Source organism: Schistocerca americana, chromosome 6 (genome assembly GCF_021461395.2).
Source record: "Schistocerca americana isolate TAMUIC-IGC-003095 chromosome 6, iqSchAmer2.1, whole genome shotgun sequence".
Lineage (NCBI taxonomy): Eukaryota > Metazoa > Arthropoda > Insecta > Orthoptera > Acrididae > Schistocerca > Schistocerca americana.
Genome location: NC_060124.1, coordinates 525,539,436 through 525,565,182, shown reverse-complemented (window position 1 = coordinate 525,565,182; position 25,747 = coordinate 525,539,436). Strand labels below are relative to the sequence as shown.

The window sequence follows — 25,747 nt, the reverse complement described above, 5'->3', positions numbered from 1 at the left end:
TAGAGAGTGTACAATCCACAAAGTTTTTGGGCATGCACATTGATCAAAACTTAAGCTGGAAAGACCATCTCAAGCACTTATCCCACAGGCTTAATTCGGCATGTTTTGCATTGAGGATATTATCTAGAGTATGCAGCACAGACTGTACTAGACTAGTGTATTTTGCTTACTTTCAGTCCATCGTGTCTTACAGTGTAGTGTTCTGGGGTAAAACTAAATCGAGCTTAAGAGATATCTTCAAATTTCAGAAAAGAGCTATACGAATCATAACACATAACTCTCCAAGAGCTCATTGTAGGCCCCTTTTCAAAGAACTGCAAATACTCACAATACCATCACTGTATATTTTTAAAAGCATTCTGCATACAAGAGCACATTTGAAAAATCTACGTACAAATGAGGACTGCCATAATTATAATACTAGAACTCGTAAGAATTTGTATATAGAAAGGGTAAGGACAACACAAACCCAAAAGCATGTAAGTTATTTTGGAATAAAACTTTACAATGCTCTGCCAGTGTACATGAAGGAAATAATAGATGAAGTAAAATGTAAGACTGAGCTTAAAAATTACCTTTTAAGCAAAACTTTCTATGACGTAGATGAGTACTTTGATTGTGTGTAAATTTATTGCCAAAAATTTTAATTTATATGTCTAAATTTGTACTTTTAAAAAATGCCTTGAAGGTGATATACCATTATTATGTCTGTAGTACTTGTACTAGTATGATAACTTTGTTGTGACAATTCCTACATCATGTAAATGATTTACAGGAAGATAATAAAATGAAATGAAAATGAAATGAAGTGCCAATTTTCAGCTATACTGCAACACTTCAATGTGCAAAAACCACGCAGTCTGTGAAACTTGCTGTCTCATGCCACATTTGGTCAGGACTTCAAAAGGATTGCTGACAGTGGGTGCATACATGCATAGCTTGCAAATGCAGTAAGGTCAACCAGGATATTCATGCACCCACAGGCAATTTTCCAGATGCTACCAAAAGGTTTGCACATATCCATGTGGACATTGTGGGACCTTTGCCGCCATCAGATAGACAATGTTACTTGCTGACAATCATGGACAGAGTCACAGGCTGGCCAGAGGCAATTCCTGTAGAAGATACTTTCACCGAGACTCTGGTGACAGCACTCTTGACTCAGTGGGTCACCTGGTTTTGGTGCCCACTGCATATCATGACAGACAGTGGGTGCCAATAGAGTTCAAGCTCTTCGTACAGATTAGCAAATTCTGCAGCACCTACCATCATACAACTACTAGCTATCGTCCTGCAAGTAATAATATGGTGGAGCGGTGGCACCACTCACTCAAAGCAGCACTAATGTGTTATGATGTTAAGTGGACCATGGCTGGCCTCTTCTGTTGCTCAGCTAGTGGTCAGTAAACAAACCAGATCTCGATGCGTCACTAAGAATTTGTTGAGTAAAGTGCTCCATTGGGGGACATGTTTCAGCAATCAGATTTTGTAACACAACTCTGGGAGCACACTGCAAAATTGCAACCTCAGCTAGGGCCATGCCACAGCACACATCTATCCCTCATGTACAAGGAATTGACAGACATCTCCCATGTCACGCTCCGTCGGGACGTTGTGAAATCTGACCTCACCCCATCTCATATCAGACCCCACTACATCCTCTCATGTGCTGACAAGACCGTAGACATCCTGCTCAATAACAATGCAGAACAGTATCTACTGATTGGGTCAAACCGGCTTTTCTGTTTGAGGATGCCTTCGAGATACCTATACCCAGCGAGCTGCTTACCCTGACCAGTATGGCACCCAGCAACATTCCAGCTCATCTGGGGTGCAGCTGCCATGCCAGACATGGTCAGTCTGGTGTGTCCACTTACCCTCATTATTCCTGGACAGCATCGAGGTTGGCGGGTGGCGACAATGATGCTCCGCTTCTCTGTGAGGGCTTGTTGGGCAACCAGTATGGAACGCATGTGCAATAGGTAGGATCAGCTGATTACCAGAGTCAGTCAGAGAGGTTCATGCATTTTCTGCATGGAGCACTGCTCATGCTCTTATTCTATGCTGCGAAGGGCATCATGGTGAATCTTTGTGATTCATATTGTAATCACTTACTCTCTTGTTATTGGGCTTGACGGTAAATCATTAATGTATCAGTTCTCTGCAATAAATGTTCTTGTTGCCTTTACACCACTGTTTCTTGTGTAGATGGGCATAAGAAGAATTGCTACGATGAAATAAGTTGCCAGCATTCTTTTCTGTTACTGCGCCCACACATGTAACGTGCATTTAATTTGTGGTCCACTTGCAGCAGTGCAAGACTTGCTCAGTCTTAAGAAAAACAGATGTCTGAACATGCTGATACTTCAAATACATCCAGCATCTCACAGCTTCACAATAGGTAGCTTGAGTTTCATACTTGTGATTGTTTCACTTGCGGATATTTCTCAATTGGTGTTGAGATATTTGTTTTTGCCATATTATGTTAATGGCGTATATCTTCTGTATAAGCTGTTTGATTAAAATATTGAAGAAATGTCCAACGACTTCTGTTGTAATCCTTAATTCCTTATGCACTGCATTCAGAAAATCCACATGACACTCTTCCTGATTACAGCAACATGTCCCTCGTCAACATATAAAACAACTATAATACAGACCTGTATAAACACTGATTTCAATTCCTCCAAAATTGAGAAGCACACTTTTAAACTGATCATTCCAACAACTTAAAAATTGTTTTAAAGCACAAAAACTTTTAAAGAGCCTGCATACCCTGCTGCTACCATCACAAAACTCCTTGGACTTTCTGTAGATCATTTAGAAATAATGACTTCATGTCAACCTGTGATAACTCTAACCCTTCATTATTGGCACTGCCCTAATTAGGTCAAGTCAAGAAATTGGAATGAATGTTTGGAGAGAATCAATGCCTTCACATTAATATAATCCCAAACAGCAATTTGGGCTTTGTGTCAATGAATTTCCCCATCAGTATTTTGTCTGACAAGAAAAACATTGTGATTAGAGATTTACTTGCACCATGCTGGTAATTCTCTCAAAGTTCAGGTAGAATTTTCCTCGAATAATGCACTTTCTTCTTCCATTGCTGATTTCCAATTACTCTGGCCTGGTGACTGCAATTCTTCAGAAAAGTTTTTTAGCTCATCTACTTCTGCTAACATACATTTGATGAAATTTTTGAGTTTTTGAATTTGCTTCTACTTTTAAAATTAAATCTGTGCTCTTGCAGACCCTTCTGGTCCAGGTGTATTTTCACCAAAGAAGTTGCTGCTTTACTTTAATTTCCTAACCTGTCTCTGCTTGAAGCATCTGCCTCAGAAGTGCCCTTATTTGCTGCTGACTTACTTTCCTTATGTGGAAATATTGTTACGATTTTTCCTGTAAGTATTGGCTCAAACGGAACATCTTTCCTCTAGATGACTTGTTGGCCAGATTTTATCCAAGAGGTGAAAACCATTAATATCTTCACCATAGCCAACAATGACTGTGTGTTATCCCTTTATATTCTACTGCTTGTGGCACTCTTTTGGAATATGTGAATAACATTTGGTCCCAAATCTATGCACTCTATTCAGATTAGCATTCCTCCCTGTAAAAAACTGATGGGGAGTCTTTCCAGCAACTCTGTTTGATTAATAATATACACAGACATAATGACTGTCTCTGTCTACAGCAATGTTAGAAGGTTCTTTGAGATGAACATTGTCTATGCAAGTTCTACCACTGTTCTCTTTATGTGTTCAGTGCAGTCATTTTTTTAAAATTATGTAGTTATTTACAAAACCCAACTTTGAACTGTTATATTTCAGAAAACCTCCAACCTTCTCATTGCCAAATTCATGACCACTGTCTCACTCAGACCCTTCAACTGGACAACCACACTGGATTTGGACAAGTTGCTGTGCCTCTTGGACCTTTAGTACAGCTTTACACTTTTATTTCAAAAAATAGACCATATGAAATCTCATGTAATTACATGGGAAGCAGATGAGTACCATGACCCCCAGAAGAACTGTTTAACTTCACACCGATCTGCATTATTACTTCCCCAGGTATACTGGAATATCGCTGGCATGACTGTAAGTTGTTCATGGTGTTGCTTCTCTTTAACACACAATCACGAAATTCATCATCAAACATGACACTGATTCTATCTCCTCAGGAATTCATAGTTATGACATTTATTTTGATTACCTATTTGCTGAGGCTAGATTTGCAATGAACTGGTGAAAGCCAGATTAGTGTCAGAAATACACGATTTCTCAATCGGTTCACTGGAATTAACACCTTCGAAAGCTCCCCAGACTGAAAATCTCTTACCTTTACTGTTAGCTCAGCCACTCAACAATTTCTGATGAATTCAGCTGTCTTTGGATGAACTGAATGATAATGCTATGGTCATGTGCTGATGTCACTGAAATCAAATTTCTTCCACATTTTTCATGTAACATAAATTCAACACACCATTTAGCAAAACATTATCATGCAGAAGCATATCACTTCCAATTCTTTCCTTTTCTTTGTGTTCAGACAGCCTTGTTATGTCCTTTTACAACACAACTGAAGCACTTAAAACATCTGATTCATCAAGCTGATGCACCCTTTCACTTGTTTATTCTAATCACCTTTTGTTTTTGTTGCCCCAATATACATATCACTAAACATCGTTGTTGTTGTAACTTCTCATCAGGTGCACCTGAAGAAAACAACTGCACTGGTTGTCAAAACATTGTGCATAAAATGGAAAAAACTTGGCTGAAGACTGCCACTAATCAGTGACATTGAAGAAACCTGAGAGATCATAGCACTTCACGCTGTCAGGAGGAGATGTTCCGCAACATACACAAGTTGGATAAGCTCAGTACACTGACTTCTTAACAAGATGTTGAGATGAACAAGTTGTACCAAGATCAAATGTCATATTAAAACACCAATAGTCAATATGATTATGTGCCATGCAAGCCTGATGCTAGTACGAAAAGAGAATTTGTGCCACCCGATTAATGCTAGATGTTGCTTCAAAACAACTTCATCGGCCTCTTTACATGTTGGCTACACTCGCTACAGGTTCTTGGAAATGGGTTGACAATACGGCATGGTCACAAGAGAATCAATGAAGTAGAAAATGTCTGCATACCAAAAAGCAAAATTTGATCAAATGTACAAAAGGCCAAGACAAGATGTGGGGATTAAACTCACTGACAAACATCTGGATGAGGGTACAGTGAAGATCCTTGCTAAAGGACTAAATTTCACACCCATTCCAAAAATTCTGCTAATAATAGATTACATTGCTCCATGAAAAATGCTGCAGTTTTGTTCCCACTGGAAGCCGTGGAAGAGGACCACCAGCAAACTAGTGATTACTTATCAAGGCACCAAGAAACAACAAGTAGCACTGAGAAATATGTGGGAGGACAAGGAAACTATAAATATGTCAGCTGACAAGGGCAAGCCTGCATTCCTAATGTCATGTGTGAACTACAAGAAGAATATTTTTGGTCTTTTGAATGGCACTGCCTGTAGACAGATACATGTTGATCCTATGAATAAAACTGGGAGGAAGATAGTGATGCTTCTCCAGGGTTGCCATGTAATATCATTAAGTGTCTTAGAACAGGAGCAGCTGTGCCACAATGACTGCATGTCCTTCCTAAGGTACACAAGTGCTGCACACTTACATACAGCTGACAAAATACCTGAAACCCATTCTCAGTGAACATTTGGTGAAATGCGGACAACACATTTGAAACTCTGCTTACTTTGTGCATGAGTTCAGTCAATTGCAGTTCTAGGGTACAGATACTGTGGTCAGTTTTGACGAAATTGCCCTCTCTACTAGAGTTCCACTTTCAGAATCCATGGAACTAAACATGGAAAAGCTTGTCAGTTGTTTCACTGAAATGTTTAGGAATGTGCTGATATCAACTTATTCCCTGTTCAATGGGAAACTGTCATGAGTCAGTTTATAGCAGATTTTGGTTGGTAGTACTTATTTTTCATACTGCATTATTACTGGGTTGATTGATATATAATTCTTACATAAATCCAAAATGATGACTACAGAAACAATTGTTATTAAGTACTGCACCTGTAATGAATAGATGAATGATTTTGACAATTCTGACTCAAGTTATTTATATAGATTAAGGGTCCTGGACTTGTTTATTCAGCATGCAGTTCAGTAGATCTATATTTCATTATTGATCTAACATTGTTCCTTTCATCACAGGCGTTATTGATACCATTTTTGGCTGTCTTGCCAATAAAATCACCAGTCACCTGTCAAAAAATACTATTATTTATATTTTTCAAAAGTAATTAACTTTGGAAATGACACAATGGATATTTACATTACAGACTACTTTTTCAACATTTAACTGTTGGATATGTATAACTAGCTGTTCAAATTTGGCTATGACACTAGCCATATTGTTGGTTTGCCTCATAGTAAAACAAAGAAAATATGTTTGGGCATCGCATTTGCCATTAAAAAATTCTGTGTAAGTCCACTCACAAGTGTCAAACAGCTTCACATGCAATCAACAAAGCCATTATGTTAGCTTCTAATGTTTGGGCAATAATAATCTGACTTGCAGAGTGAACAGCATTATCCAATTCTTTTAGTTTTAGGTTGTAAGTCACAGTACATTCTACAGTTGTGCCATCTTCAAATGGCTGCGGTTTTACAATGTTGTTTATATACATTTTGTAAGTGTCCTTTGGAAACATGCAGTAAATTTGGAATTATATACTTCCACACATTCCACTTCTCAACACCTCCAAATTCATCAATATGACTTCCATGCCGCAAACCCCCCCACATCTCCTCCTCACTGACCCCCCCCCCCCCCCCCAAATCTCTGAGAAAGGAAAAACCATAGTGCAGTCTGGTGTTTGTCTTCCAAGAAAATGATCTGAAAGTCTGTGTTACGCAGGTTTTTTTAACAGTCAGAACTGGAACTTTTTTATGGCTACTTGCAAGTCACCATTTGTCTTCCAAAATATTAAATATACACCATGCCCCCCAACAAACCTTTGACTGAATGGTTAATCCATTGCAGAAATTAAAAAAAAAAAAAAAAACATGTTCAAGTACAATGAGAATAGTGAACAGAATAAACAGCTTTTCAAAAAGTGTAAACAGAAACAAGTCATTCAGTGTGCATGCAACCATGGACTGTTACCATCTTACTGATTTATTCTTCACTATGAAGCATTAACATGTTTCAATTAGCTGAAATCTTCTTTTTTTTGTCCCTCCCCCTCCTGCACACACACACACACACACACACACACACACACACACACACACACACACACAGTATACAAAAACATCTTGATAACAGTTTCAACTAACTCAGGGGGGGGGGGGGGGGGGGAATGCAGTGGCCACGCGAAGGTACAGTGGTTCATTGTTCCCTTTCAATCGTGAGAGAAAAGTTTCCTGGACACATTGTCCTCTTGCATGGTGTTGCCATACAGCCTTCATGCTCACTAGATTTGACTTCCTTGTTTTTTTTTATTTTTTCTGTGGGGGTACCATAATCCAAGGTATTCAAACATCTACCCAAAAATATGTATTTCAAGGAGACAACAATGCAGGCAGTCTTTGCTATTGCTCACAAAACAACTTTCAGAGTTATAGAACACTATCAAGAGAAGCTCAAAGACTGCCGCAACAATGCCCCAAAATGATGTATTATTTTAAACATAATAACAAAACTACATCAAATGTACTTTACTTGAATAAAAGATTTATTGTTTTACCTCGTTTTGTGTCATTTTTATTTATTTCCAGAATTGGTGAGTTTAATCATTTGCCCCCTGTTGCAGAGTTTTTGTGGTGCCTGGTCATCATTACAGAATGTAAACTGTTCAGTGAAACATACCAAAAAACCTTCTGTTTCTCATATTGTAAATGTAAATTTGCATAACAGATATATTAGAACAATGGAATTTATTTTGTGCTGGTAGCTATGGTAATGACTCCTCAGTTATCAAGCTGAATTTTCTCTTAACAAGGATATTTAAAATTGATAAAGGCATGTGATTTAGAACAATGTTGCAATTTTATATTTTGCTTTGATTCCTACCTCAGGTTAGCCTCATCTCGTTCATTCTCTAGCAGTGTTCGCATACGACTGTTATCTTCTTGGAGAGCAATCTTACGTCTCAGTAAGTCCAAATGCAAATCTCTGCGTTGCAGTTGTTCCCGAAGAGTTCTCACCCTTCGCTGCAGCTGATATACGGCTGATGTCTGAAATACAGTGTTAGAACCAATGAGTGCATGAGACTGTTACATATCCGAAAACTTGTTGAATCCTATTGATAATGTGATAAAATATCAGTCAAAATACATCACTTTTCTATTGAATATTTGGATACACTGATAAGCCAAAACAGTGTGATCACCTGCTGAACAGCATGTTCATCCACCTTTGGAATGCAATACATCAGTGATTTTGCATGACAAGGATTTGACAAGTCCATGGTAGATTACATGAGAAATGATACAACACTTTCTATGCACAGGTCATACAGTTACCATAAAGTACATGCCACTGGCTTGTGGGCACAAAGCTAGAACCTGATAGTGTCCCAGATTTATTCCATTGAGTTTATATCAGGCAAATTTGGTGACCATGACATCAACACAAGTTCACTATTGTGTTCCTCAATCCACTACAGTATCATTAAGGCCTTTCTATAGGGACTGTTATCCTGCTGGGAAATGGCATCACCATTGAGGAAGACACGAAATATGAAGGGATGCAGGTGGTTTGCAATAATGCTCACATAGTTCACAGCTGTATGGTATCTTTGATTACTGCCATAGGTCCCATGAAACCATAAGAAAATGTCCCCCATAGCATAATACTGCCACCCCCCCTCCTCCTTCTCCACCAGTCTGCATCTGTTGCTGGGGCATGTTTGGAGCAGCCATCCATCCGGATGATGGAATATCCAAACATGGCCATCAAGCTGATGTAACAGTAAGCGTGATTTATCTGTCTTTTCCACTAATCCAAACGCCAGTCTTGATGGTCCCATGTCCACTGAAATCATAACTGATAATGTTATTTGGTCAAATGGGAGTACATGGGAATTATCTGCTGCAGAGCTCCATGTTAACAATGTGTACTAAGCGATAAGCTGTGAAACACTTTTCCCTTTAGCAGCATTGTACTCAAGTCATTGGATCTGACACAAATAACCACTTATCCTGCTTTACAAAGTGGAAAAGCCTCTGACCTCCACATTCTGTGATGAATGTGGATGTCCAATACTTTGTTGCCTACTTATGGAGACACCACACTTTAACCACTTTCCATAAATGCTCACAACAGTACCATGCGAACAACTGAGCATTTCTTAGATGCTCATTTCCAGGCACTGGGCCACAACAATCTGTCCTTTGTCCAATAATAATAGAAATTCCTGGATGGAGCAATATGTAAAATAAGGGAAAAGCAACCATTTACCTATAGTGGATTGGGGCATGTAGCACAGAACATCTAACAAGAAACAGCATTCACACTAGCTTTCAAGCAATAGCTATTTTTGTAGCACAAGTACATGCTGCGCTGTGTGTGGTTCTTGCTCGTGCCATCTCTTATTTTACATCCTGTTTTTTTTTTTTCGTGTTGCCACCTCTTTATGTTAGTTTCAATTTCTGTTGTCACTGAGTTGCTGCTTTGTCTGCCCATCAGTGGCAGCAGCAGCACCTATCAATACAGCCCTCACATGTTATCTTTGCTGTACTGCTATTACTTCCCAGTTGTTGTCTGTCCTGGAGTCAGTTGGAACATGCCAGGAGGGCAGTTCGGACCTGCCAGTCATGGAGTTGGAATGCGACACTAGTTCAATTGGGTTGGAGCAGCAGTGAGGCCTGGATGTCCATGGCTCGTCCAACCATTGACACCACGCATCACTTGAGCAGGGTACGGTCTTCGTGGATCGTCGGTCGGTTGTCCTACTGGACAACGTGAATTGGCTCGCCGACCACTTATGGGTTGGCTGTGTATGTGTATCGACTCCCAATTTGTCTTTGTGATTGCACAGCCACTGCTGAGTGTCATTTAAGTCTTTGTGCAAGTGTTTGTCTAGCTGTGTGTGTAGTTGGTGTCATTTCCACTGCCAACTTGTTTTAAATGTTGTCGGCATACTAGCAGTGAGTCAGTCGGTTGGAGTGGATCAGCAAGCAAGTCTCCACACGGCACAGTCGGCCAGGCCCCGCTGGCAGTCTCTATGCAGTGTCGGAGCATGTGGGGGCTGTTCCGAGTGCTGCGAGGTTAGTGGCTCATCGACCCAGGACATGAAAGTTGAGTGGTGATTTAATTACCGAAGCCACATCTGTTCATGTTGTCCCGTTGGCTGGTGGTTCGCTGTTGGTGGTATTCCTGGGAGCAACAGCGAGTGTTCGAGTTGTTGAAGATGTAGCCGCCTTGTGGTAGAATTAACTATATTTGTCGATTTGAAATTCAAGTGCACCAGCAGAAATTTTTGCCTTATGGCCGTTAGTGTTCCAGTTACCTGCCCTGGTCGCTGATGTAAATTCAGCCAGTGTCCTTCCCTCAACTGTTGTCGCTGTCCAACATGGTGTGTAGTTTTGACAGCTTAATGTATATTTGGTTGTGTGTGGCTGTGTCTGTAACGTTTTGGCAAGCAAGTCATCTTGTCGGTGGGTCCCTGGCTGTCTCTTGGTTGTGTTTCCGGTGGATCGAGTGTAGTTGGGCTGACGTCTTGTCTCACCTAAGTGAACGTTAAGATTTCAAGGGCAGACCAAGCCCCCTGGAAACTTCTGAGCACCGTTGCCTATACTGCCTTTCTTATTGCCGTTAATTTTTTGTTTTTAATGGCTCATAGCCAATGGTTTGAATTTGTATGCTTGTAATTGTGTTTTTAAAATCAAAGGTTTTCTGCCTGTTGAAAATTTATTGTATTGTTTTTTAAAAGCAGCGGCCTTCAGCCGCTTTAAGTTTTAATGATCTGACTTGTCAAGTATTACCTTTTGGAAGAAAAAGCTGTGGGCTTTCTGCCTTTTGAAAATTTATTGTAGTGTATTGTTTTTAAAAGCATTGGCCTTCACCTGCTTTAAGTTTTAAGGATCTTACTTATCAAAGTATTACATTCTTTCAAGATAAGTTGTGGGCCTTCTGCCTGTTGAAAATTTATTGTAGTTGTGTTGTTCTTAAAATGATGGGCCTTCAGCCGATTTAAAATTTTGGATTCTTACTTATCAATCACTTGGGCTTAAATACTATTTAAGGTTAAAAGCTTTGGGCCTTCTGCCTTGGAATATTGGTTGCAGTTTTCTTTTAAAACAATGTACTTCAGCCGTTTTGAAGGAAGGTTTCTTTTTGGTCATAAAGCTTGGGCCTTCTGCCTGTTGAAAAGTTATTGTAGTTATGTTGTTTTAAATTTATGGCCCTTCAGCCACTTTTAAAAACTTCATCTATCTGACTAGTCAAGTCTTAAAGCACTTGGGCTTAAATAATATTTTATGTTAAAGCCTCTAAAAAATATATTATAGCACCTGTATTTAATTCATGGGCCTTCAGCCGCTTTAGAATTAAAGACGTTTTCAGTCGATAGTCAAGCTTAGAAGTTGCGCTTTAATGTTTGGACAACTAAATAAAGTGTTATGTTTGGAGTGTAACTGACAGCTGCTCATTATGGCCCGCTTCCACAATTCCTACTACTTGTCCTGTCCTACTGGGTTTAGCAGGGAGTCTCATATGCATTCACACACACAACCACACAGACACCGAGATGCACACCTCCGTGCTCCTAAGAATGAAAACTGCTTGACAGAAATCGATTATATTGAAGAGAGTGTTGGTTTCTGGGAATTTACTAAGCCTTGCTCATGTGAAAGTTAAAACATAATCAAATGAATGCAAAAAGGAAATGCACTGAAGTTATGCTAGTGAAAATAAGAGAACCTTCTACAAAATTGAAAATGTTCACTGAGAAAAGGCTATCTAAAGTGTTTGTTAGTAAGATTGTCACTATTAAAATAATATTAAACCAAATCACATTATCTCATAAAGAAAGGTTTTGGGCTTTGGATTTCTGGTTGGTTGCCACTTGATATGTAGTCGGCCTCTTTCTGAAGATATGTGAGTATTGTTGTGTGTTTGGATGTATGTACTTGTGCTACGAAAAGAGCTACTGCTTTAAAGCTATGGCAAATGCTGTTTTCTGTTACATGTTTCTGTGCTCCATGCTCTGCTCCACGCATCGATTCACTATAGGTGAGTGAATGCTTTTCCCTTATTTTACGTCTTTGCTCTTTGTCAAAGCTGCTTCTGCCAATGGATTTTTGCATTTGTGACCTATAACCACTATAATGATTCCCTATTCCTCTCTGCTCTGCTTATATATTTTTCTTACCATGTCATGTACCAGAAATACCACCAGGCGACATTTAATCTCACGGTGAGCAGAAGTCATGCTTTGATTCATAAGTCTGTAATGATAAAGGAGCATATTGTTGAATACTACACTCCTGGAAATGGAAAAAAGAACACATTGACACCGGTGTGTCAGACCCACCATACTTGCTCTCGACACTGCGAGAGGGCTGTACAAGCAATGATCACACGCACGGCACAGCAGACACACCAGGAACTGCCGTCGAATGGTGCTAGCTGCGCAGCATTTGTGCACCGCCGCCGTCAGTGTCAGCCAGTTTGCCGTGGCATACGGAGCTCCATCGCAGTCTTTAACACTGGTAGCATGCCGCGACAGCGTGGACGTGAACCGCATGTGCAGTTGACGGACTTTGAGCGAGGGCGTATAGTGGGCATGCGGGAGGCCGGGTGGATGTACCGCCGAATTGCTCAACACGTGGGGCGTGAGGTCTCCACAGTACATCGATGTTGTCGCCAGTGGTCGGCGGAAGGTGCACGTGCCCGTCGACCTGGGACCGGACCGCAGCGACGCACGGATGCACGCCAAGACCGTAGGATCCTACGCAGTGCCGTAGGGGACCGCACCGCCACATCCCAGCAAATTAGGGACACTGTTGCTCCTGGGGTATCGGCGAGGACCATTCGCAACCGTCTCCATGAAGCTGGGCTACGGTCCCGCACACCGTTAGGCCGTCTTCCGCTCACGCCCCAACATCGTGCAGCCCGCCTCCAGTGGTGTCGCGACAGGCGTGAATGGAGGGACGAATGGAGACGTGTCGTCTTCAGCGATGAGAGTCGCTTCTGCCTTGGTGCCAATGATGGTCGTATGCGTGTTTGGCGCCGTGCAGGTGAGCGCCACAATCAGGACTGCATACGACCAAGGCACACAGGGCCAACACCCGGCATCATGGCGTGGGGAGCGATCTCCTACACTGGCCGTACACCACTGGTGATCGTCGAGGGGACACTGAATAGTGCACGGTACATCCAAACCGTCATTGAACCCATCGTTCTACCATTCCTAGACCGGCAAGGGAACTTGCTGTTCCAACAGGACAATGCACGTCCGCATGTATCCCGTGCCACCCAACGTGCTCTAGAAGGTGTAAGTCAACTACCCTGGCCAGCAAGATCTCCGGATCTGTCCCCCATTGAGCATGTTTGGGACTGGATGAAGCGTCGTCTCACGAGGTCTGCACGTCCAGCACGAACGCTGGTCCAACTGAGGCGACAGGTGGAAATGGCATGGCAAGCCATTCCACAGGACTACATCCAGCATCTCTACGATCGTCTCCATGGGAGAATAGCAGCCTGAATTGCTGCGAAAGGTGGATATACACTGTACTAGTGCCGACATTGTGCATGCTCTGTTGCCTGTGTCTATGTGCCTGTGGTTCTGTCAGTGTGATCATGTGATGTATCTGACCCCAGGAATGTGTCAATAAAGTTTCCCCTTCCTGGGACAATGAATTCACGGTGTTCTTATTTCAATTTCCAGGAGTGTATCTTCAAAATTACAAAGAAGATAGTAAACTACATAAAATCACAAGAAATGAGCATACATTAATGTATCATTTTCCAGCAATGATATGTTCTCTTCAGGAATACAGCTTAGCCATTCAATACAAATGTGCTAGAGAAAGAGAGAGAGAGAGAGAGAGAGAGAGAGAGAGAGAGAGAGAAATGATAATAGATAATAATGGAGGGACTTCATTTGGCATGCAGTTCAAAAACTGAACAGACAAAAAAGTTGATAATCTTCATAATTGGACAGACAGATAAAGAGAAGGTGAATTAAATGTTGGACAGGTTAACTGAGAGACTGACAGTGATATGATATACATTTGGATAAGAGCATTCAGATTTTTGTCACTTCAACACATATAACGGAACGGTCAAGTAAGCAGGAAGTGTCATGTCTCTGTTATTATCAGTAACTGGTTTGTGTTTGTGTGTGTGAGAGAGAGAGACAGAGTGAGCATGCATGTGCTCACATGCTACCCACAAACAAGCAGTTTCTTTTTTAAAGTAATTACTGCACTATTTTTATATCCTGTGACCACAATGTGGAACAGCACTTTTATTGATATGCCACTGGTAGTGATAAACAATGCTTTCTTATGTCAATGAACACAGACCAGGAATAACAGAAAAATAAGCCACTGCTTGATGGCAAGACTGAAACAAAGAATTATTTCTTGACAATGAGAAATAAGGTCACAACTGTATCCACCAAGGAAGGATCACTCGGAGTCTAGATTCAATCACTGAAATGCTGAGTTCCATGAGGCAGTGGTAAATAGTAAACAATGGCTGCACCTGGTGATGGCTGATAGGTCAAAGGACCTATGGTAGGTGGTGTCCAGTGAGGCTGTGGTTGGTGAGGAATTGGCAACTCCTTGTTGGTGACTTGTTTGTTTGTGGAGGATATGGAACTGGACCCATGAGGCTGTGGTCAGTGGCAGGCAGTGACTGATGAGGGTGAATGTGTGGTGACTGAAGAGCATGCAGCAAGCAAAGTCCGTCCAGGCCAGGCCATGGTTGGCAATGCTGAAGGCTTGGCTAATCATGGAGATGACTGGTGTCCAGGACTGTGTCAGAGCTCATGTGATAATTGGCTGGCTGCGGGCCAGATGGCTGGTTAAGTAAACACCCGGTGTAAGCATACATGAAGAGTTTCCAGGTGGGACATGACTGGCATACGAAATAGGTTCATGATTGTGGCACTACACGGAGTGATGCTGCTGGCACTGCAGCATTGTGTGGTGTTCTCTATAATTTGGCCAATAAATATGTTTACGTTTACTGGTTCTGGACATAGAGCCACAAGTGTTTATTTACCGGCAAAACAGTCGCCAGAAGACTGAATGTGATATGGTACAGCCAAATTGTCCAGGGGTACTACACTGGTATACTAAACACCTCCCCTTTAAAGGAGAGATGGTGAAACCATCTTGAAACCATGCATTGCTGCACTGAGGCAGAAAAGCTGATGTATTGTTGCAACAGATGCAGAATCACAGTGCAGTGATATGGAGGAGGCGTCAGCAGCGACTGGCGCAGAGGCACCCAATGGTGGAAGCAAGTGTGTGACAGGCACCCGGGGTGAAATCGTGGCGAGGGCATGGCAGCGCCCAATCTCACACCTTGGTGAGGGTGCAGTTCAATGCCCCAATGAGGGGCACTGGCCAGGCTGCCACATGCAGCAGAAAGAGCTGCATCATGTGTCGTGTGGCAGGAGGGAGGTTGGGCTGGCAGCAGTTGGAGAGGCTGATGATGTAGGGGCATCGCCATGGGGAGGCCTGTAGATGGTGATTGCCACTGTTCGGAGCCCTTTCCCAGAAAACATTACAGATAAATGAAACTTGAGACATGAGAACCCTGCCATGCAGCGGACCCTGTGGGAGTGACTAGGAGTGTGATGCATTAGAGCAGGGGACTCAGGCAATGGCCTGGCACAGATTTAATGAGGGCCCTGTGTGACCATGATGGTGAGAGTACTGGTGGAACACTGGGCATCGTCAGGTGCTGGCACCCAGTTGGGCACAATGCTATGCCCTCCTGAGGCAGCCACGACATGGCTGCCCCGTGTATGGGAGGTACAGCATTGAGCACAATCACAGGAGGATGGACGGCTAGATGGCAGATGAGGAACAGTGCAGCAAAGAAGAAACTGGGATCCTGTATCTGATGATGGTCCAGTGACACCACCCTTGGTAAGTGGCCAGCCATTGGCTGCAAGGGACAGGGGGCACTGTTGTGTGCAGTTGGAGGATGATGATGATTTGAAGTGAGGGGCACTCAACATCATGGTCATCAGCGCCCTGACAAAAAGTCAGCATGCTAATATCACGGGTGGGGACAAAGGCTGTCCCCACATGCAGAAGAGGTTATAATGCATTAAAGTCTGTGTCCCTTCCCCACCAATTTAGAGATGAGGCCTGACAGTTCACAAAATTTCACCACTCTTGTGACACTGGAATCAGTATCTGCGAGGATGGTGGGCCGATCTTCATCAAGTCTAAGGGCTGCCCTAATATCAGTATATAGGCCACACATTGCCAAAATATGCTGAACTGAAAGGGGTACACCACAAACTTCACGTAACAGTGGATCCTTCTGCCAGAGGAGGAAGCCACGCGTTGAAGGACTATGTCCAATGTGCAGTCTGCTAAGCAGAACCACCTTCCAGTGGTGAGACTGACATGAAGCCCACCATGCCTTTGTGGTCGATTTGACTGACCACAATTTTTTTACTGTCACCTGCAATGATTCATCTCATTGATGCATGATGCATCTGTCAGAAAATGGGATGTTGTCATGCAACGGAATGGGACACTGATGGACAGCACCATCCTGATATTCTTCCTTGGTAGCTTTGTCAGCCATGTTGTTTCCCTATATCTTGGTGTGGCCAGGTAACCAGCAAAGAATCACCTCCTTGCCACTGTGATAAAGGTGCTGTAAGGAGTCATGAATGTGTTGAATCAGCTGGTCTACTGGATACATTGTTGAAGTCCTTGCAGTGCACTAAGTGAGTTGGAACAGACAAGAAACCTTGTATGGTGATGTCTGTGAACCCTCTGTAGAGTTCCATCAGAATGCCATATAATTTTGCATCATAATTTGTAAATTATTCTGGAGGATGCACTTTAAAAACCCTATCAGGAAAAACAGTAGAACAACCAAGGGCATTCTCTTGCTGGGATCCATCTGTACAAACAACAATAAAACTGTGGTACATACTTAAAACGGATGAAAACAACTAAATGACTGAGGTGATACTGAGATTTTCAGCGCCTGTTGAGCCAAAAGGATACATCGCCAAATCCAGAATGGTGGTTCACCAGCCTCTGCACACAGACTTGGAACTGTGCTCATCTGAAAGGCTCCAGTTGACATCCAAATGCCCTCATGGTGGACATCATCTAACATCTTGAGGTAGGATATACGGGCTGATCCATAGACCACACTGCCATAATCTAAACATAAGTGAACAAATGCCCTATAAAACTGCAGGAGCTGGGACCTGTCAGTTCCCCATGTTTTTCCGTTAACACACTTCAAAATATTCAATGACTGGAAGCCCTTTGTTTGTAGGTCTTTCAGGTGTGGGAGACAAGTTAATTTTGAGTCAAATAATAAGTCCAAAAAGCACACAGTTTCTTGGAAACGTAAAATATTGTTTGCCATTGTGAGCACTGGTTGGTTAAAACTACAGTGAGCATGGTTAAAATCAACACATGTAGTCTTCTCTGGTGAGAACCGAAAACCAGTTGTCCTGGCCCAGGTTTCCAGCCTCCTAATGGTCAGCTGTAGCTGCCTCGTCATCATTGTAAGATCAGAGGAGGAGTACAAGATTGCAAAGTCATCCACAAATAAAGAGGATCTGACAGGGCTCCGGACTGCATAGGAAATGTCATTGATAGTGATGGCAAAAAATTTGACACTGAGGACACTGCCTTGGGGGTCCCCATTGTCTTGAACATAACAGTTAGACAAGGCATTGCCAATGCAATATCGGAAATGCCGGTCCTTGAAAAAGGATTGGATAAGAAGTGGCAGGCGCCCACATAGTCCTCATTCATGAAGTTGGTGAAGGATGTTGTATCTACAAGTAGTGTCATACGCTTTTTTGAGGTTCAAAAACACAGAAACCAAATGGCTTCAGCGTAAGAAGGACTCTTGTATCGCCATCTCCAGTAGAATTAAGTTGTCAAGCGTGAAATGGTAGTGCCTGATATTGCAATGGGAGTGGCTCAGGTGACCTTAGGATTTGAGCAGCCAGATGAGGTAACAGTTGACCATATGTTCAAGAGTTTTACCCATACAACTGGTAAGGGCTACACTCCGGTAACTGTTAGGGGCACTATGGTTCTTGCTTGGTTTCCAGAACTGAATTACTATTGCCTCCTTCCAAGTTGTGGGGTACTGTCCATCAAACCAGATCTGATTGAAACAAGACAGGAGCTGTCCTTTCACTTCAGGGCATAGATGACGAAGCATGGCATAATGGATCTCATGAGGTCCTGGAGCAGTGTCTCTGGCTGCAGACAAAGCTGATACCAGTTCCCACATGCAGAACAGAATGTTGTAGACTTCCTCATTATGCGAGAAGAAATTGAGCTTCCTCATCTCCTCAGTCTTATGGAACAGCTGAAAAGCAGGAGCTTGTCTGGATGACGTAGTGACTGTAAAGATGTGTTCAGCTAAAACCTGAGCCATGTCTTTCAGTGTGTACACCATGACCCCATTATTTGACAATGCTGTAAGGGGACATGTGCTACCTTTGGCAGTAATGCATCGTGTTGAGTCCCATACTTGCGCAGTGAAAGTGGACTGATTGATGGAAGTCGTGAATTCCTTCCAGGAAACCCTCTTCCATTCTTTTATCACTTTTCTCGCATGTGCTCTTGCAGATATGAAGGCATGAAGGTTTTCTGTAGTTGGGCAGTGTTTGAAGGTCTGCAGAGCTGTTCATCTGGCCCTGATAGCCAATTGACAGTTGTCATTCCACAAAGGTATAGGCCGTCGTTGAGGTGGTTACTAGACCGAGGGATTGGACTCTGCGGCAGCCTGTTGGATCTCAAAAGTGATATGGGCACCATCTCCTCTGCACTATCCTTATGTTCAAAAATAGCCTGTCAACTGTACTGCAACCAATTTGCCCTTTGTATCATTCATCTGCATGGTGTATCACCCACTGTCCTAGTTGGCAGACGAATCCATACTGGGAACTAATCACTGGAATGTAAATCTGTAGCGACTTTCCACTGAACTGAGTCTGCAGTAGGTGGGGAACAATGACTGAGAAAGAGCCTGTGGCTGTGGAAAAGTGTGTCATCTGATCCACGTTCAGAAGACAGATATTCTCAGAATAGATGAATTGCTCGATCATCCAACCCCTGGAACAAGTGGCAGCTGAGACCCACAGCACATTGTGTGCACTGAAGTACACCACAAGTGGACATGGGCTTGGGAGTGCCTAGAAGAGTTCCGCCAGTGCATCTAAATCCACAGCAATTGCTTGTATAATCATGGTAAGATGGGCAGGAGAGGAGTGGCATCTGTCATCAATGAAAACAGCCACTCTATGTTTAGCTCTGTCTCCAGTAGCACTGTCCTTCCTATATGGGTGGTAACCACATAATGCAGGTGTGTCGGTGACTTTAAGATGCGTTTCTTCTAAGGAGGTGCAGAACAGTTTCTCCTAGACCAGGAGCTGTAATTCTTCCAAATATGTGGGATATCTATTTAAATTCCTCTGTAACAGATATCCATTTTTATATTGTACATATTTATTTCCATTTTAGGCCCACCCCACTTGATCTCTTCAGCACAGATACCATAATTGCCTGATACCTTGGTTGTTTTTGAGGTTTTTAAATGCCTCTGCTACTTCTGCCTTGGTGGGTGTGTTGTCTAGACTATCCTGACAGTACACCCGTCCCATCAGAGACGTTCCATAGGTATCCCATGAGATGCTAGGGAAACAACTGCTGACCCAGAGAGAGGCCTACATGCCTGAGCAAGCCTTATACAACTGGGGGGGGGGGGGGGGGGGGGTAGCAGGTGCCCAGAGGTTGATCGCCAGAGACTGTTTTACTCAACAGCCACTCACCTCATCAACGTGTGGCACACCTTCCCCACAGCACAGGTGGTCCAGCCAAGACTCCTGCACTCCAAAACACACAATATTCCACCACTGTGCCACATGGTGGTCACTAAAGCATGCCCAGAGCTTATGATGACAGAGGGGTGGCAGTGCTTACCAGTCCCCAACTCAGGAACACCACAGTCACCAAGTCCGTACTTAGCAAACCAATACTGAGCCCCTGAGGGGGCGGTTAGAGGAGGGCACCCATTGGATAGCAGATGGGACGCGGTGTTGCTGGGAGTGTGCCTCTGATGACAACTGTGCTCCCAGGGTGCCTGGCATTGACAGCTGAAGGGAGTGTGACCTGATCCATGGCAGATGCCAGGGTGGCAACGCGAGGTGGTTGAGTGAGGTGGATAGCCGGGAGTCAGTTGTCAGTGAGAGATCCAAGAAGTGTACCGTAATAGGGGCTGGTGCGCACTTGGAACACTTGAAATGGATCAGAAAGAAGAGTTTGCTGTACGAGCATGCACAGGGCCTATGAAATGGAAAAGAGCTCGAGAATGGTGGAAGAGAGTGACAAGAAGTTGGAGAAATGCTGTGACATGCAAGGGAAAACAGGAGAAAGGGAGATGGAATAGTGATCAACTGGATTTGAATGCAGTGTGGAAGAAGATGGAGGTGTGCAAGAGTGTGAGAATGTGAGTCCGCATTGGTGCACAATGGACTACACTGATAGTGTGCATTGGAGCATGTTGGAACATGCAGGAGGGTACCAGTGCATTTTGGGAAGAGGCAGATTGCACTGGTGTGCTGGGGAGCATGTGGAGGAAGAAAAAGAAAGTGCAGCACTGTGCAGGATGAGAGCAAAGACTGCCGCAAGAGATGGGAAACAGCAAAAGAATGAGGGAGGCCAAAGGAAAGGCTGACAGTATGAGGATCTCAGTGAACAGAGGAGGACTGGTTGACAATGAAGCCAGTGTTGGAATGGTCATCAGTGAGAGCAGGAGATGCCAGAGTACGTGGCACCAGAAGAGATGGTGGTGGTGGGTTAGTATCGGCATCATGAAGGCCAGGAGTGTGGGTGCTGGTGGCAGCAGATTGAGTCAGTGCCAGAATGGCTGGTCGTACATGAGCCGACCGGCTTCGGAAGGGTCAGTGGTGCCAGAGTGGAAGCTAGCAGCATTCACTGAGCAAGAATTGTCAGCGCTCACAGTATAGGAACCGATGGGGCCACAGTGCAGGAAGTGGAAGAGGCCTCTGGGCCAGCAACACGCGGGCTTGGGGTGCGGGGGCCAGTAGCGGATAGGTCATTGGATTGCACCAGGCAATGTGTGAGTCGGTGGTTGTGGGCTGAAAATGTGCAGGGCACCAGCGGGGAGGCCAGCGAGCGGCAAAGCTCAGGCCTGCACAATGCCAACCGGTGGTGTGCAGGTCAGCACCAGGCTGGCCAGAAGTGAGTGCAATGGTGGTGCAGGAGAGCTGGAGCTAGAGGTACTGAAGTGGTCTGGCGTCTCCACAGGTGCATGACCAGACACCGGAATGGTATAGAAATCCACAGTCTGCCTACAAAACATTTGCAGCAGCTGATCACTGAACTATAAAATGTCTCATGGCATTCACAAATGCCAAGTCCCACGAGGCCGCGGTCAGTGGTAAGCAATGGCTGCACCTGATGATGGCTAGTGGGTTACAGGATGTGGCGCTCAGTGAGGCTGTGGTCGGTGGGTCAGCAACATCTACTTGCTGACAGGATAGTGTCTTGTGGAGCATATGGTGCTGGACCCATAATGCTGTGTTTAGTGGCAGGTGGCAACTCTTGGGGCAACTTAGGAGCGTGCTGCTGATAAAGTCCTTCCAGGTGTGATCTGCGATGCTGACGGCTTGGCTGCTCGTGGAGATGACTGATGTCCGGGACTGTGTTGGTGCTGACTAGTGTCCAGGAGACTGTTTAGGATCTTGTGGAATGATTGGCTGTCTGTAGGCTGCGTGGCTAGTTAAGCATATAGCCTGCAGAAGCATGCACAAATGGTTTCCAGCCAGCACATGACCGGCATAGGAAATAGGTCTGTGATTGTGGTACCACCCATAGTGATGCCGGTGCTGTGGTGTTGTGCAGTGCTTTCAATAAGTCAGCTGGTAACTATGCTTATGTTTATCAGCTGTGGACATGGAATCTCAAGTGCTTATTTACCGGTGGTCAAGTTGTGACGAGACAGTTGCCAGAAGGCTGAATGTGGTGCAGTATAGCCAAACTGTCCAGGGTACTGCACCAGTACACTATACCATCATACTTTATCAGTATCTGTTTATGAATTAATCCATACATTCATCTACACATTATGCCCCATAAATACCATTGTGAGGGAAAAGCCTCAGGAATCTGGAATGACTAAAAACACATATCAATGTCCATGGACACTGCAGCACCAGAAGGAGCTATTTGAATGAAATTATCATATGACGCTGATCTCATACATAGCAATACACTAAATAAGAAAGTTTGAGAATTGTACATGATCTCTGAGTTTGTGAATTTGATATGTTGTGAATTCTGGACACATTGCAGTCATAGCATCTACATATCATGACATGAAATGAAAGATGGTCTGGGTATGTTTCTGGGGAATATTCCACCACACAGTTTATGTTGTGAATGTACAAAGAATCAATGGTAGTTACGGGGGGACTGTGAGTAAAAGCTGTCACCCAACCATATTCCTAATATGTCAGTTGAACAGGCAGTTTGGTGGGCTGCTAAGATCTATGTGCATGCCACTTCTCTGTAGCCTCAAACATGTATTGGTGGTATGCTAGTTCTGTATGTCCTCTAGATTCATTCTGAGTGTTCTAGTGATCTCTAAACTACCTGGATGGAAAACTCTGGTCTCAGAGCATAGAATTTACACATGCCTGCAGAGTCCTGTCACCTGTATTGTCTGCCATGTTGTAGTGAGGCAAAATGTTTTGACTGATCTGCATGCAATTAAGGATTATCTACTTCTTTCCCATTAAAAACTAACAACAAGAAAAGGAAGCATGAGTGATGGACGGATGAACGTGAGAATGCAGTTGAGACCAGGAAGAAAGCATGGATGAAATGGCAATCCTGTAAAAATCATGAAAACTGGTTGAACTTCTAGAATGCGAGAAAAGTTGCTAGCAAAATTATCAGAAATGAAGAGAAGTAGATGGAATGAGAAACTTCAAGAAGCAAACACAGCCTTCAAGAAACACAAATCATGAGTCTTTTTCAGAGAAATGAGGAGCAGAATTAAAGGCTTCGAGGCAAAAGAACCCTTCATAATTGGACAAGATGGCACAATAAAAATTGGTGAGAAAGAGATGTGCGAGGAAATGGCTAGGTATTTTAGAGATTTGCTGAATGCAGAAGCATTGACAGTAAAGTGGACACACTTAAGCTTTAGGGACGAAAGTCAGGATAGTCTAGACAACGCACCCACCAGGGCAGAAGTAGCAGAGGCATTTAAAAATCTCAAAAACAACAAGGTATCAGGCAATGATGGCATCTGTGCTGAAGAGATCAAGTGGGGTGGGCCTGAAATGGAAAGAAGTATGTACAATATAATAATGGATATCTGGAGAAATAAGAAAATACCCATAGACTGGAAAGAAGCCATTATAATACCACTACACAAGAAAGGGGACAAGAAAGTACTGGATAACTACAGGGACCTCTCTCTCTTAAACATAGGGTACAAGGTTTTGTTGAGAATCTTACTGAACGGAGTTGAAGAACAACTGGGGCCGACAATAGGAGAATACCAGTGTGGCTTTAAAAAAGGGAGAAACTGCACAGAATAGATATTTGGAATAAAAAGGATAACATAACACAGACACAGGAAAGGAAACAAGACAATAGTGACATCTGTGGACTTCCAAAAGGCCTACAATTCAGTTGACAGAAGTACTCTGCTTGATGTGTTAGAAGATAGAGGACTGGACACTACAACACATGCAACAATAAAGGAAATGTTTAGTGACACTACTGCCAGGATCTGACATGGCAGTACACTGTCAGACAGCTTTGAAATAAAAACAGGAGTCTGGCAAGGGGATGGACTGTCACCAATTTTCTTTAACCTGGTTTTGGACGAAGTAGTGAGACAGTGGAGACAACTAAATAGTAACATGAAGATCAAAGGTCTGCAACTAGGGTACAAGGTCAAAAATAATGCAACAGTGGACTGCCTGGCATTCGCAGATGACATGGTACTCTTAAATGAGACAGAAGAAGAGGCAAAGACAGCACTGAAAAATCTAGACAAAACAGCAGAAAAGGTCAGACCGAAGATTGCATATAAGAAGATCAAGACATTGAACACTGAGTCTGACCAGAAGATTGATCACCAAGTGGTTGGCGGAGAAGATAACTGGTGGCATACAGAACAACAGTAACACAGTAGACAGGGCACAGCTTTTGCAGAAGCTTTGGTATGCAGTGAAAACAACATATGGCAAGAAAAATATGTCAGGAATGTCATGTTGCAACATTGCACAGCAACTGTAAGAAATGCTGCTCTGTATGCACCAGAAATGATTACACTCAGCAAGAGAGCTTGTATACAGTTGGAGAAGGAGGAGTGGAAAATTTTGAGAGACATGTGGGACACCAAAGAAACATGGGGATATCTGGGTACACAGGACATGACAGGAACTGAATGAAAATATTGAACATGTATCGAGCAAGTTACGGAAGAGGAGGTTATGATTTGTTGGGCACATCATGAGGATGGATGAGGAGAGGTTGACTAAGAAGATATGGAATGTAACATGTCATACGGGAAACAACTGGGTGAAGGAAGTCAGAGATGACTGGAAGGCTGCAGGAATAAAAGAAAGGAATCTGCAGGCAGTAGTACAGGACAGGGAGAAGTATAGAGGGTTGATGGATGGTCACGGGTGGCTGGATACCAAAATCAAAGTTGTCTTAACAGAAGAAGAAAGAAGCAGAAGAAGTTAAAGAATGAAGAGGTATTGGGAAGAAAGAAGATGTGCAAAACAAGCCACATGTGATCCTGAAGGGTCCTAACAAAGCAGAAGAAGAAGAAGAAGAAGAAGAAGAACATTTTAAATAATTGACTATAATTGTGTCTGATGTAGGGAACTATCAGATCAGCACACTGCAGTAACAGAATAATTCATTCCCTTGCATAAGCTACAAATTTCAGAATCTCTCTTGTGGCTTTGCTCTTGCAAATAGTAACAAAAAATTTAGTGGTTCAGAAATGTTTCATGCACTTTGTACCTTTACTGTGTATATACATCAGGAAATTGGCAATCATTTTCAATTCTATTTCTGAAATCCATGATCTGTCAGATTAGATCAGATTCAGTTTTCATTCCATACACCCAAAAATGAGATGATTCTCATGGGTATGGAACATGTCAAAAAGTACAACATAAAAACACAAACATGTGAATACAGTAAACTGGAACTCCTAATATCCAAAGCATTAATACTGTCAGAATAAAACATAGTTATGCATTTTTAATAAAGTCATCATACACAAAATACCTCATCTGGACTGTTGTGACCAAGTGCTGTCAGAACTGAAATCTAACAGTCATTTTCACTTAAGCTAGCCTAACAGTCCTTGTTAGGATATTCATCTATAGAATAGAAGGAGTTGCCTATCAAACAGTCTTTCAAACTCTGTTTAAACAGTGGTTCATCTGAAGCCAA

General features: G+C 43.0%; 1 protein-coding gene across 1 annotated transcript in view; it reads right to left on the bottom strand.

The window, feature by feature from the left end:
* The window catches only part of LOC124619654 (coiled-coil domain-containing protein 170), a 451,315-nt gene that overhangs the window by 68,542 nt on the left and 357,026 nt on the right, over nucleotides 1-25,747 (bottom strand). Inside the window, exon 12 of the mRNA XM_047146186.1 lies at nucleotides 8,121-8,284. Within this exon, the coding sequence (XP_047002142.1) occupies nucleotides 8,121-8,284 (164 nt within the window). The remainder of the gene's footprint in view (nucleotides 1-8,120; nucleotides 8,285-25,747) is intronic.